Consider the following 14331-nt stretch of genomic DNA (forward strand, 5'->3'; position numbering starts at 1 on the left):
GCGAGGGGGCTTCCAGAGCTCAGCCAACAGCCAGGAGCAGTGACCGAGCCGCCGGAGCTGGGGAGAGACGCGCCAGGGCGGCGGACTGGGCCAGGAGACCAGGGACAGAGGGACGCTTGTCCGGGGACAGCCAGCAACGAACTGCGGCCTGGGCGGCCACAGCAGCGGCCCTTGCTGAGCTGTTCCAGCCTCGCAGAACTGTAGCTGCTGCACCAGGACGTTTTTTTTTTTTAAAGCTCTCCAAGCTACTCCCCCTCCCCCTGACTCCTCCCGCTGCAAAAGAAAAAAAAAAGGAAGGAAGGAAGGAAGGAAGGAAAGGCTAGAAAGGAAACCCAGATTTGCCACCACAACGAAAAAAGGGGGAAAAGGAAAAGAAAGTCGCGCGACTGTGGGGTTGGACGCAGGCAGCCCGAGCGCGGGCCGAGCGATGCGGGGCTGCGCGCCCAGGCGGCCGCGAGTTGTGACTGGAGCCACGATGCACGGCCAGGCGCGGTGAGGAGCCAGACCGTATCACCTCCCCGAAGGAGTCCAGGAGCAGGGAGGGCCGTCCCGAAAACACGGAGGCCACCAGGCAGGCCACGGGCCGAGGTGACGGGGCTGGGGCGGTGGGGAGTGAGCCAGCGCACCTGGCTGCGTCCGCCTGGAGTTGTCCCTCTGCAATCTCGACTGACACAAACACTTCTCCAAACGGGGGGGAACCTAAGCCGCAACAACCATCAACAACGAGATCTTCCTCCTGCCTTGCCCTCCCTCCCTCCCTCCTCCCTTGGCCTGCCCCCGCCCCCTCCCCCAGGCCCACCGCGGGCGCCCGGCGCGTTCGGACCCGCTGCGCGATGCCGGCAGTTTAGGATCCAAAGCTTCTCTACTCGTTTTGTTCTTTTCTTTTATAAAAAGAGGAGGGGAAATCCCGGTGGCAGGCAGCCCGGCACACACACACCCGCCCTCATACTCCGACAAAAGCAGATGCACTTTGACTTCTGACAGCTCTACCTCAAGCCCAAGAGAACTCCACGGCGCGCTCCCTGCGACCCGAGCTCGCTGCGTCGTCCTCTTCCTTCTCCGTCTCCGTTTTATTTATTTCTGTTCCCGTCGCCGTTCTCGGTGACCTTCACTCCTCCGCGGGCTCTGGGCAGAAGAGTGGCTTTCTCGCCGGCCGGAGACTCTTCCTCGCCCCGGGAGCTTCGGCGGGGCTGCGGTGCCCCGGGGCCCTGGGACTCCCAGGCTGCACACTCCACCGAGGTGCCCTCCGCCCCGCATCAGCCTCATTTTCACCCCCTTCTGATTTCCTGGTGCGGGTTTTGGCCCGCACCCCCAGTGTGTCTCCTCTTTTTTGGAGGGGCTGGGGAGCTCTGGGTATCGTCTTTGGGAGCCATCCCCTAGGCTCTCCCTGCTCTTCTCTCTCCCGGCCTCACCCGACCAAAACCAAAGACCATGGTGCACTGTGCCGGCTGTAAAAGGCCCATCCTGGACCGCTTCCTCTTGAATGTGCTGGACAGGGCCTGGCATGTCAAGTGCGTCCAGTGCTGTGAATGTAAATGCAACCTGACCGAGAAGTGCTTCTCCCGGGAAGGCAAGCTCTACTGCAAGAACGACTTTTTCCGGTGAGTACTTCCCTGGGGCACCTCTGCTGCTCCCTCCCCGAGGGCCCTTGCCGGCCAGATTCGGATGAGAGGTCAGCGTGGCCGAAGCAACCGCGTTAGGAGCAGCCTTTGGAGAGGGCAGCCAAGTCCCACGGGCACCCGCCTCTTCGTCAGCTGGTGCACAGGGCACCCGGGAGGTGGCCCTGCTTGCCTCCTGGAAATTGTGGGTCTGGGCTTAGCTACACGTGCCTGGGAAGAAAGGTTCTGAATCCACTTCCGCCTAGAAGCCCCTCCAAGCCTAGAAGGGGGCAGCACAGCCTCCGGCGTTGTAACCCCACCTCTGGTCTTTCCCCGCTCTGAGCTCTCCAACAACTGCATTCTCCGAGCCTCCCAGGTTGCTTGCCCTCCAGGCTGGGCTTAGAAGCCCGGGCTACATCCAAGCCACTTCTTTTTGCCTCCAAATCGTCTTGGCGGGAACCACAGAGGCTTCTGCGTAAAGTGTCTGAGTCCTGTGCATTGGTGGCGGCAGGGAAAAACCCAGCCCTAATGCCTATCCTGCATATCCCAGGGTGTTCTTGAAACCCCGAACAGCCTCCCAGCGCCGGCCTAGGCAAGTTGCTTAGGTGCTTGTGAAATGCCCCAAGGCTCCAGCCTCCGGGAAGACCCTTCCCTGGGCTTCCCGGCTGCCTGGGTTGGCGGGAGGTTCGGTCTCCGCCCAACGCGAACCTCGGCTTTGTGGCGTAGGCTCCGCTCGGAGCTCTCCCAGGCACTGCCCGCCTTCCCTTCGCCCCACCACCTCCTTGCCGAAACCGGGAAAAACCGAGGCCGGCTCGTGTGAGCCGGGAGACTTCTCCAGACGCCCCTCCTTCGTTTAGGATTTTAATTTATTCTCTTAAACTCACTATCTTGCCCCGAAATCCACACAAACACACAAGTTAACCGAGAAGAACAGAAGCAAATGCGAATTTTAATTCCTCTGTACTGGTTTGAAACCTCTCAGTTTACTTGATTGACTTGGTCTCTGCTTTTCTCTGAGTTTCTGGTGACAGATCAAACTGGGAGAAGGGGTGGGGGTGCGAGGCCATCCAGGTCGCTTTGCTCAGAGGCCCAGAACGCGCTGTCCCCAACACTGTCCCCGGGAAGCGTGGCTCTGATTGCGGGGAACCATGGAGAAAAGCGCTGTGCAGGCTGGTTCGGTTGACCGCACCTGGCGTCCCCAGTACTGGCTGGAGCCGAACCGGAGAACAGCGAACGGTGCCAGCTGCCAGTGGGCCCCAAAAGCCTGGCTCCCGCAAAGCGCAGCCCAGCACCTAGAGCCCCGCGGTGACTCTAGCTTGTGCCAACCTGCCGGGCTTTGGGCTTGAACGTGGAGGCGGCCCAGCTGCAGCCGTCTGCGTGCTCCGCGGCTGTTTCTTCACCCGCGGTGGGACTGGACTTTGCCAACCCCCAGCCTATGCGCAGGTCCTTGTGCAGTGAAAGAGAGGCGACGCTAGGAGAGAAAAGCAGCGCTCCGGTCGCGTTTACATGGAGCTCTAATTAAAATTTGACTGTTCTCTGAATCTAATAAGAAAAGAAGTGCCTCCCTCCCCCTTCCCATCGCCGCCTTGCCGCCTTCTTCCGCGGCGCTCTTTTCCTCTGGGACAGCACTGGGCATGAGGCCTGGTGGGGGAGGGGAGCAGCTTGGGCCCCTTGCTCTCTCACCGTAACCATGTGTATCTCCCCCATTGACTTTTCACTGGTACCCCGGGGTCTCTCCGGCCTTCTTGCCTGCTTGATCGGCATTCTGCCTCTTTTTTTTTTTTGGCTGTCTCTCTTCTTTTCCCCCATCCTTTTCTTCACCCTCCACTTTCTATTTCTCTCTTTCTCTAACGTCTTTTTCCCCGGCCTCTCCCCGCCCGCCCTGCTCCTCACCAACCCGTCCTCTTCCACTCTGCAGATGTTTCGGTACCAAATGCGCGGGCTGCGCGCAGGGCATCTCCCCTAGCGACCTGGTGCGGAGAGCGCGGAGCAAAGTGTTTCACCTAAACTGCTTCACCTGCATGATGTGTAACAAGCAGCTGTCCACTGGCGAGGAGCTCTATATCATCGACGAGAACAAGTTTGTCTGCAAAGAGGATTACCTAAGCAATAGCAGTGTCGCCAAAGAGAACAGCCTCCACTCGGGTGAGGCCCCAATTCCCAACTTGCTAGGGGTGGGGTTCCTGGGGGAAGGAGGCCCACTAAGGCCGCTGCTCACCTGTCCCTTCCCTCTCCCCAGCCACCACGGGCAGCGACCCCAGTTTGTCTCCAGACTCCCAAGACCCGTCACAGGATGATGCCAAGGACTCGGAGAGCGCCAACGTATCCGACAAGGAAGGGGGCAGCAATGAGAATGATGACCAGAACCTGGGCGCCAAGCGGCGGGGGCCCCGCACCACCATCAAGGCGAAGCAGCTGGAAACTCTGAAGGCAGCCTTTGCTGCCACTCCCAAGCCCACGCGCCATATCCGGGAGCAGCTGGCTCAGGAGACTGGCCTCAACATGCGTGTCATCCAGGTCGGGGCCTGGGCATGCTACTCAGGTCCCCTTGAGACCTACAGGCTCCTCTACACTGGCATGCAGGCCTAGCTGGGGAAACCCAGCCTCGAGCAGGGTTGCAGGTTCAGGGAGGCTGGAGGGAGAGAGGAGTGGAGAGGCCCAGACACACCCCTACCCTGGCGACCTGTGAGGTGTGGCCTGTGGCGTAGAGCATCTGGAAATCCCTAGGCCTGCTCCACTTCCCGATCCAAAGCTGGTGGTGGTAGTGGCAGAGTGGGGGGGGACGGTGAGCTCAGCAAGTGTCCAGGGGAGGGGACATTGTTGGACACTGCAAGGGGAGTTGGGACCCTTTCTTCTGCAGAGATGAGGAACGCAGAGTGCTCTGAGCATGCCTGAGTGAGTCAGTTCCAGTGGCTCCTCCACAACACTGATCTCCCTCTGTGTCCCCCTCCTCTGTTTTGTGGGTCTCTTGCCACGGTTAGACAAGCCCCAGAGCTTCTCCCGAGAGGGGGGGGGGGGGAGTCCTGGTTTGAAGAGGAAAAGGTCCGAGCTGGAGTCAGCTCAGCATCTGGCGGTCTAAAGTGGGATGGGGTAGGGGGAAGGTGGACATCTGGGCAGCTGTGCCAGTGTGTTGTGAGGACTCCAGGCTGCGTATGATTTGGCCCTGAGACTCAGGCCCAAGGCTAGGTGTCTGGTTCACCCGTGGAGGCTCTGCAAGGGTGTGGGTGGATGTGCCTGGGAGGCTGGGAGGCACACACAGCCAGGCCGCTGCCCTCCTTGCAGCCTCTGAGAGGCTGTGCCAACACGTGCATAGTGAAGGGAAGTTGGCGTGTCTATGTTTTCAGTGAGAGGCTGCGGATAAGTATATTCGGCACTGGGAGATTTCGCGTGGATCTGAAAAGGAGATTGTGGGTTTTAGTGTCACTATCATTGGCAGACTGGGTGTCAGCAGGAGACTGTTTAGTTCTCTCTCACCGTCATGGGGGAGGGGGCTGCCAGGGACCCTGGACGGGAAACCGCGTGTGTCTGACACTATTTGGGGAGGTTGAGTGTCTATGTATGATGTAACTGTGACTGTGTGATATTGGAAACAACTCCGACTGCCTCACGTCGGGCAGGGCGGCTTGCCCAGGTCCCCAGTCGGGAATCCTGTATACCATTGGCTCAGGGGCCGCCCTTGGCGTTCCTACTCAGACATAACCCCCACGCACCACAACACACACACAGCCGCGCGCGCGCGGAGCCCTGAGTCCAGCTAGCGGTTAGAGGGGTTAGGGGCCGATCGGCCCCCCGCACCCGAAGTGTGTGTGTGTGGGGGGGGGCTGTCTCCCGAGCCTCACCCCGCCGCTTGTGTGCTTCAGGTCTGGTTCCAGAACAGACGCTCCAAAGAACGGAGGATGAAGCAGCTGAGCGCGTTGGGAGCCCGGCGCCACGCCTTCTTCCGCAGTCCGCGCCGGATGCGGCCGCTCGTGGACCGCCTGGAGCCGGGCGAGCTCATCCCCAACGGACCCTTCTCCTTCTACGGAGGTGAGTGTGCGGCCCAGAGGCGGGGAGCGGCCAGCCGGGCTTGGCTTCGTTGGAAGCGGGTGGCAGCGCGGGAGGCGCTTCGAGTGGGGGAGATGGGGAAGGCCGGAGGGTAAATCAAGAGGAGGTAGTCCAGAGCGAGGGCCGAATTCCCGACCGCGAACGAGGCGGGCGAGCTGGCCGGGAGCAGCTCCGCTGTTTGCACCAAGCCTCCTCCCCGCGGCCAGCGCCGCAGGGGAGCCCGCGACGGCGAGTTCCCCGAGTTGTCCTTCGTGTCCTTTCTCCGCCGTCCTGACACCCTCCTCCCCGCCGCTCCGCAGATTACCAGAGCGAGTACTACGGGCCCGGGGGCAACTATGACTTCTTCCCGCAAGGCCCCCCGTCCTCGCAGGCTCAGACGCCGGTGGACCTGCCCTTCGTGCCGTCGTCCGGGCCCTCCGGGACGCCCCTGGGCGGCCTGGAGCACCCGCTGCCGGGCCACCACCCGTCGAGCGAGGCGCAGCGGTTCACTGACATCCTGGCGCACCCCCCCGGGGACTCGCCCAGCCCTGAGCCCAGCCTGCCCGGGCCTCTACACTCAATGTCGGCTGAGGTCTTCGGGCCCAGCCCGCCCTTCTCATCACTGTCGGTCAACGGCGGGGCGAGCTACGGGAACCACCTGTCTCACCCGCCCGAAATGAACGAGGCGGCCGTGTGGTAGCGGGGTCTCGCACGGTCCGCGGAGTTCGTGGTTGTACAGAAATGAACCTTTATTTAAGAAAAATAGAAAAAAGAAGAAAAAAAAACATAAAAGCAAGTCACCCCCCCCCCCACCCCAGACGCGCACACGTCCTTCAGCCTCGGGGACCATTTTCCGTCTGGCGAGTCCAGACGGGAAAGGGGGACAAGAAACAGGATCCAAATCCTCCTGGAAGTAGAACTGGGATCCGTGCTCTGACTGGCAAGGTGCAGAACTGGGGCTCCGGAAGGGATATTCAGACGTCTCCCCATCTTCCACCTGGACCCGGATCCAGGGGCAGACTCTTCGAGCCTGCGCACCTGGCCAGAGGGCTGCAGAGAAACAGCCACGGAGGCGGCGGGGGCGCACAGCCAGTGGTGACGCCGGGAGCCGCGGGGAGGGAGGCCGAGAGGCGCAGCCGTGTGAGGGAGGTGGAGCAGCCCGGGGCGCTCCCGGGCCAGCCAGGAGGGTTCTGGCTCTGGGAAATTCACTAGTGTTGTCTCAGAGTTCAGCAACAGCGACAACAAACTCTTATAGCTTCAGAAACGCCGACCTGCTGTGCATCAGGTGGGACTATATATATATATATATTTTTTGTCTATCTGGGTTTTTGGTTTTTGTTTTTGCCAAAATTGCAAAATTCTAAATGTAAAGCCCTCAGTATCAACTCTTCTACCTTCACAAAGCTCTACACACACACACACACACACACACACACACACACACACACACACAGATACACACAGACACCCTCGATAAGGATGGTCTCTAGCCAGACCTCTCAGTAAAATGACTTGAACATCAACTGTACAAGAAAGTATTCTACCTTCACACATACAAAAAAAAAAAAAAAAATTAAAAAAAAAAGACTATTGAACTAAAAACAGTCAACTGTTTACGTATAATGTTAAATTCAGGAGTTCAGTGTTTTATTAATATATCCTGTTTTGAAACCTCTTGTTCAAAAACAAAATGTTTTGAGCAATCAACCAAAATTGTTCATTTTCTTTTCCTGTAGATGTTCTGACAGATTTGCAGGGCTCGCAGCTCACTGTGCTAGTATGTAAAAAGGTGTTGTTTACACAAGGCAAAGAGAAAACATGATATTCAGACACTTGCCAAATAGAATAATTATAGCACAAATACTGTAAAGGTGCCAGGCACCACAACCTGAGAAAGTGTTAAAAAAAAAAAAAGAAAAAAAGTGTTACAAGGTTTAAAAAAAAAACATCTTTGCTAATTTTTAGTCCTGTTGAACATTCATGGAATTGTTAATATGACTTATATAGACCCACACAGGTTTTATTTTTGTGTCTTTAAAATAAAAGTCCAAAATATTTAAATTTTATGGTCAAATATGCAGTCAACAGCTGCTACTTTTTTCTTTATATATTAAATTTCTCATATGTCTTTTATTGTTCTGATAAACCTAAGCTTGTGTGACCTCCAGTGCATATTAGACCATTCACTGTATGAAAGAAAACATGTTGAATAAATTTGTGAGTTTTTAATAAAAATAGAAAATCTGATGTTTAGATATTTGGTGTGTTATTTGATGTTTTAACAAGTAGAGGTGAGGCCTGATGGGGAGCTGAATGACACCTCAGAAGCCAGAGGGAAGAGAAGCAGGACTGGGCTATGTTTTTACCTTGGCTATGGCTGAATCCCCTTGCTAATGCCAGCCAAGCTTTTCTCCGTGGCTTCCCGCTGTTATTAACTACCGATTTGCATTCTGTGGGTTTAACTGATACAGTTGAAGAGCTGTTTGCTGATAAATTAATATAGAATTTGAAATAGAAATCAAATCCATGGCTAAAAATGAGTGGTCCGGGTATGATTAGGCATGAGAGCCCATGCACTGTCTCTATCCCCCATTCTGCACGTGCAAAACTGGACTTGTGATAGTCAGTTACTTGTAAATATATAGTTAGAGGTGGTCCTTTTCAGTTTCAATTCACTTCCCATAGATAATCCTGCTCTCTAATTTGGTGGTTTAGAAGATAACGTAAAATGAATGTAGGGTACAGCTAGAAATGAAATACTTTAATCCCTTTCAGAGAACTGATATGAAGTAGTTGTTTTATAGTATTTGTTACATTTGAAGTTTTCTAGAAGGAAAACTATTTCATCTGGCACAAGATACATATTACCTTTCTCTGAAAGATGAGCAAAAATAACCAATAGAGAAATCAAATTTTACCTGGGAGTTGCCAATAGGTTCTGAAAAGTACTTCAATCCCTCCCAAGCCTTCATTAAACATGGAAGGAATTTAAATATTTATCTACTATGAAATACGTGTGTGTTTTTAATATTAGATGCTATTTGAGTTCCAGAATTTCATTTCTATATCACCTAGATTTCAGTCTGGATTATTTATTTCGTTTTAAAAATCAAAGGTTTTACGTTAAATGGCACATAATTTCCGTTGTCATTTTCATATTTTGTTAAAACACAACCAAGTGTATCTTTCCTGCAGAGAAGCCTTTAAAATAAGCAATATTTTACTGCATCCATATGACGGCTTATCTAATGGGCGGACTGTCAGCAAGGAACCTGACAGTATTCTTTCAAAAATCCAAATTTATGAAATACGGGGAGACTTTTGAAACTCCTAGCCTCTGCATGCAGCACATTTCTTTATCTGCTTTGTATCCAATCACTGGATCGGCTGTTTTTGCCCTTTTAGCATTTATATACATTAAATCACAGCCAACTTATTCATTATGGCCACCCCCTTTAAAGACATTCATTTAACTGAACGTACGCTCATGAGAAGCTGCATTCTCCTATCAAGGCTGCTGAATTATTTAGCAGCTTTATTGTGGAATCGGGTACTTGTTAAGAAGCGTTTTGAGTTGGGCGCTCAGTGTGGACTCATTTCCTCTCTCTCACTCGGTGGCAGCAGGGCAGTCTTTCCCTCTTGGCTCTGGATACTGAACCCTAATAAGTACCTGAAAAGGTGGCAAAGCTTAGTAGTCAAATTTGGAGCCACCTGAGAGGAGGAGGTCTAGAGATATCAGGGACTATTCTCCTTCCCATCAGAGCAGCGATGCCCACCTCTGGCCCTAAGCTGCAGAGAAGCGCTGCACCGCTCCCAGGCAGCCCAGCTGGGGGCTCCCGGGAGAGGCTCAAGGGCCACAGAGGAGCAACAAGGTGGTCCCCTCCCTCCTAGGAGGGCAACCTCCTCTCTAGTTGGGCTTGGCAGTTTGCTTTCTCCCTGCAGCCATCTTAAAGCTGCCACCTCTGTGCCTCTGGCCATCTGCCCTCAGGGCTCCAGCCTCAGGAAGCTACCATCTGCCCTGGGCTACGGAGCCGAAGCTCACCCACCAACTTCTCCAGGCTGGAGGAGACTGGGGACTGCTTTAGGGCTGTACAAAGTGAAGGGAAACTATTCCTGGAGACCAGGACAGGCATTGGTAGGGAACTGGGACCTGGGGATTGATGGCATCTGAGAAGAGAGGCAGGTAAGAACCTGGTTTCCCTAAACTCTTGAAACTCCTGGTCATAGGAATTGTTGATTGGGACAGTGGTGGGGGGCAATCCAATGTCACTCCTGCCCATCTTCTGCTATCCCTACATCTCTCTGTCACTTTGCAGCCCTTAGGCAGCAGCACTGTGAATGGGGAGACCCTCTGACTGCCTCTGGAGAAGACTGTTCTTTGGGGAGAGTGCTCCCGGTCATTCCCATCCTTCAGATCTTCACATCAGCTCTCACGCCCAGAGCAGTTAGAGGCTTAAGTGTCTTCTAGGAGGCATAGTCTTTGAAGTATCCTCTCTTGTAGTCCACCCTCCATCTCCAGATCCGTTCCCATCAGGAAAATCCCTCCTCATTTCTCTAGATACTGGAATGCAGGCAGGGAGGGCCCCCTAGAGAGAACGTTCAGGAGGATGCTCTCCAGCCCCAGGTCTCAACGTCTCTCGGCTGCATCTTAAGTCCTAGAATTCTTTCCTCTTTCTTTCCCTCTCTCCCCTCAGTATGGGGTAAGAAAGCAGAAGCCTTTGGGGGGCCCTGGGATGTGTGTGACTGGAGTAGCGTAGTCTTGATTCCTTCCTCCAAAGGCTTTCCAAGTCAGAGGAGACCAGGACAGTGAGGGGAGAGTATAGATAAGCAGGACTAGGGCGTTTTCTGCCCAGAGCCAGCCACCAGTGTGTCTTGTTTGCACGACAGCTTAGAGGTGGTCTCTGACCTGTCCTGTTTCCCCCTTCCCCCTTCTCTCCCTTGTCTTTACCTTGAAGGCAAGGATTCTAAGCACTATTGTTCAAAATAGGAACAGAAGAGGATTGGGGGAAGTAGCTTCCTAAATGTGGAGAGATACATTTTTGTCTTTTGAAGCCCAGGGCAATGGCTCCCTGTTGCAGCCTGAGGGGCATGCTTTCGCTTTGGAGGCTCCAGACAGCAGGCACCAGGCTGCAATTACGGAGAATATGTTAACAAAATAAGGTGGGGGAGGAGCTGTTTTCTAGCCTGAATTTTCTTGCTGCTGGTAAAAAGCAGTTTGCTTTTGCCTGAGTCCCCTACCTAGGTGCTCCTGTCCTAGGTTGGCATTCTTTCCTTTCAAGTCTGAAGGAATCTGCCCTAAGACTGGTTCTCCTTCCCCTCTGCAGCCACCTGGGAAGGGGACATGAAACAAGCCACACTAAAGGGATGGGTCTCTCATTGCTCTTGACCTTGAGGGCATATTAAGACTGTGAAAGTCAGGGACCCTCACTTCCCTTAAATTCCACAGGAAACACTGGTGAGCTGAGGGTTCCCAGGCTGTCAGCTGTGGGATCCAACTGCTCTGGCACCCTTAACATCTCTTTTCTTGACTCTTTTGATGCAGTTTCTGTTTGAGGGGGGTTGTTCAAGGTTTCTACAGGTGACCTCAAACAGATACTGGAAGGAACAGACCACTTTGTACTCACCCTTATCCCTTATTGCCAGTTCTGTTTACAAGTTTGTCTGCCCCCCCCCCCCCCGCCGCCCCCCTTAGTGGGGGGCTGATCACTGTCAGGAGAGAATTTAACTTGCTCATCTTTGTATCTCATCTAGCAGTGCCTGCCACACAGCGGGCAGTTAGGGAATGCTTCATGAAGAAAGAGAATATAAAGGGATAGTATCTTTCCGTGTGGCTGGGTGTAATTAAATTGATCGTATTAAGTCTCTATATTTTGAGTCTACCTGTGCCTCTCATACAGTAGACATGAATTTTTCTGCATTTGTGCACCAGTTTCAAGTGTCTGAGTATATCCTCACCTTTGAACAGATATCAATAATGAGGGTATGCAATAGAGTAATCGCCACCATCACCCCCCTTTTCCCTAAGACAAGGCTACTTGGAGAAACTACAGAACGATCTTTATTTAGGCACAACCATAGCTATTTCTAATTATTCCTGTGAATAAGGACGCCAACAGTCCGCCGTACACTTACACATGCACATCGCTGACGTAGGATTCTTAAATCCCGACCACCGCAGGGTCAGAGGCGTGTGCCCGGCCCCAGACTCCTCCAGACTGTTAAACTGCTAAATGTCAAACCTATTTTGGTCCCAGTGCCCGAAAGCGCACCTGAGGCTGAAAGTGCTTACCCTTTATTTACTCCCTCCTCTTTTCATAACAGCCACCATAGATAGGCCATGGCTACACCACACTTTATTTCTAAGCGAATCTCGGACAAATCTTGAAGCATATTTTATACAAGGGGACAAGGGTCGCGCGCAAAGCAACCTCGGTTCAGCGCCAACGGCGGCCACGTGCCCTGGCGCGCTCCCGGACCACCTCACACACCCCCTCGGCGCACGCGCACGCGCGCCGGGATGGCGACAATCCCTTCAGCCTTCCGCGCGCTTCCGCCTTCTTCCTAGCAACGCCTGTAGTGACGCGCAGGCCCCGCCCCCTCGCGCGCGCCTCCCGGAAGTGGCCGGCCCCGAGCGAGAGCGGGGTTGTCTGCGCTCCCTGGCTGTTCTGGGGAGTAGTCTCTGGGCAACAGGGCCCGGCGGGGAGAGAGCGTCCGGGCCGGGGCCAGGGCTGGGGCTGCACGTTGACGGGCACGGCGCAGAGCGAGACCTGGTGACGATGGCGGGGCCGCAGCCCCTGGCGCTGCAGCTGGAACAATTGTTGAACCCGCGCCCGCGCGAGGCGGATCCTGAGGCCGACCCGGAGGAGGGTGAGGCCTGACTGGGGAAAAGCCACGTGCGGAGCGGTGGGTCCAGCCTCGGGCAGACCCGGGCGGCGCGAGAGAGGCCGGCAGCCAGGCCTCGCCGCCTGGCCTACTCGGCTCATCCTGGCGTAGAGGAAAACGGCCTCCCGGGAGGGTTGGCCGGGCTCAGGAGGAGGACTTCGGCTTCCTTCTGAGCCGCACTCCAGACTTGGTGCTCGGGTGGCTGGAGCATCCCGGGGACTTGGAGGGCTGTAGCAGGGAACAGGGGGTCTGGTAGTTGGTTGGAAGTTATCTTTTCAGGATGCCCTTACCGGTGTTAAGTTAGAAATGAGAAGGAAGTCTCAGCGTTTTTTAAGTCGGCCTGCCCCTAGGAACTTACTAGGAGATTGAAGGAAGAAGTGGGATTCCATGGGGCTGTTTAAGCCTCCCTAGGCCTCAAGACATTTGCTCAGGGGCTGACGAATGGGACGGCTGTTCTGTAAGCTGATGTTCAAGGTCTCGTTGGGAGTAATCCTGCTTTAGACTTGAATCAGAGAAGTGTGAGGAAGGAAGAATAAGGAAGGATAAATGTGAGTGCTGGACCGTGTTTTAGGAATATCAGTTGAAGAAGTTGGGGCTGTTGAGCTAGAATAAGCAGACTCCCTTAGGGATGGGATGGAGTGAGGATAGATGGCTGACTTAAAATATTTGAGCGACTGTCACAAATGGAAGAGGAGTTAGGCTAGTTTTTATAATCCAAGGCATAGAAATATGTCCAACTAGTAGGCGCAGAGGTCAACTTTCTGTTCAAGAACAGCAGTAAGACTGTGGTCTATCTTGAGAGGTAATGAGTTTCCTGTTCCTGGAAGTTGGTGGGGATTTTGTAGAGTGTGAGTTGAAAGGGTTGAACAGGGTTACTCTTAAAGTTCCTTCTAACCTGGAGATTCTGATTACTCTCCCCCCCACCCCCTCCCCACAGCCACTGCTGCCAGAGTGATTGACAGGTTTGATGAAGGGGAAGATGGGGAAGGTGATTTTCTGGCAGTGGGTAGCATTAGAAAATTGGCATCAGCCTCCCTCTTGGACACGGACAAAAGGTATTCTGGCAAGGCTACCTCTAGAAAAGCTTGGAAGGAAGACCCCTGGGAGCAGACACTGCCAGGTTCATCTGGTGAGTAGACATATTTGCATGTTGCTTTCTCTTTCTTTCCTAATATTTTAGGGTTAAAGTTGTGGGGTTTTGTCTTTGTTTTTGTTTTGGATGATTAGTCTGTGTGTGTGCCCCCACTTACTGTCTTAGGAGAGACCGTGGATTTGGCATTAGAAAGGACCTTAAGAGGTAGTTAATTTCAGTTCCTAAGGATTCTAAAGCTCAAAGCTATTAAGTTTATATAATCCTTATGTTTAAGTTAATGGTTCACCGTAAAATGGAAAGAAAAGATAATGGATATTGGACAGGGCTATGTGTTGAGAAAGAATTGCGTCTGATGAGCATGCTACTCATGGATTTTGACCCTTTTCCTTTGGTTTTTCGAGTCTTGCATTGGGTCACTGTATAATTCAATACTAGTTTGTGAAACTCATTTTTTGCCATTGTAAAAATAATATAATCCTTCCCTCTCCCCTGCAAGGGCCTTAGGAGGATGTGAGGACATGAGCGTATAGTTTTATTTTTTATTATTTCTTTTTATGAAATTTTTAAAATGTAATCTCTACATCCAACATGAGACTTGAACTCTCAACCCCAAGATTAAGAGTTGCATGCTCTTCTAACTGAGCCAGCCAGGTGCCCCATCAGCTTATAGTTTTAAAGCATTAGCATTGTAAGTTTCTCAATGGAAGAAGGGGCTGGATATGGTGGTTACTTAGT

General features: G+C 53.3%; 2 protein-coding genes across 3 annotated transcripts in view; both read left to right on the forward strand.

Moving 5' to 3' along the window:
- The first annotated feature begins 50 nt into the window (after nucleotides 1-50).
- Nucleotides 51-7876, forward strand: LHX1 (LIM homeobox 1). The gene is made up of 5 exons (XM_040455118.1): nucleotides 51-1601; nucleotides 3517-3743; nucleotides 3838-4115; nucleotides 5459-5624; nucleotides 5942-7876. The coding sequence occupies exons 1-5, from the start codon at nucleotides 1432-1434 to the stop codon at nucleotides 6319-6321; spliced, it is 1221 nt and encodes a 406-aa protein (XP_040311052.1). The 5' UTR covers nucleotides 51-1431; the 3' UTR covers nucleotides 6322-7876.
- A 4345-nt stretch (nucleotides 7877-12221) lies between these two features.
- Nucleotides 12222-14331, forward strand: part of AATF (apoptosis antagonizing transcription factor) — a 106486-nt gene continuing 104376 nt past the window's right edge. For both annotated transcript variants that reach the window (XM_040455119.1, XM_040455121.1), the window contains exons 1-2: nucleotides 12222-12488; nucleotides 13441-13632. In XM_040455119.1, the coding sequence (XP_040311053.1) occupies nucleotides 12398-12488; nucleotides 13441-13632 (283 nt within the window). In that variant the 5' untranslated portion in view covers nucleotides 12222-12397. The remainder of the gene's footprint in view (nucleotides 12489-13440; nucleotides 13633-14331) is intronic.

This window comes from Herpailurus yagouaroundi, unplaced genomic scaffold, assembly GCF_014898765.1.
Source record: "Herpailurus yagouaroundi ecotype Mexico unplaced genomic scaffold, PumYag 215, whole genome shotgun sequence".
NCBI classification, from domain to species: Eukaryota; Metazoa; Chordata; class Mammalia; order Carnivora; family Felidae; genus Herpailurus; species Herpailurus yagouaroundi.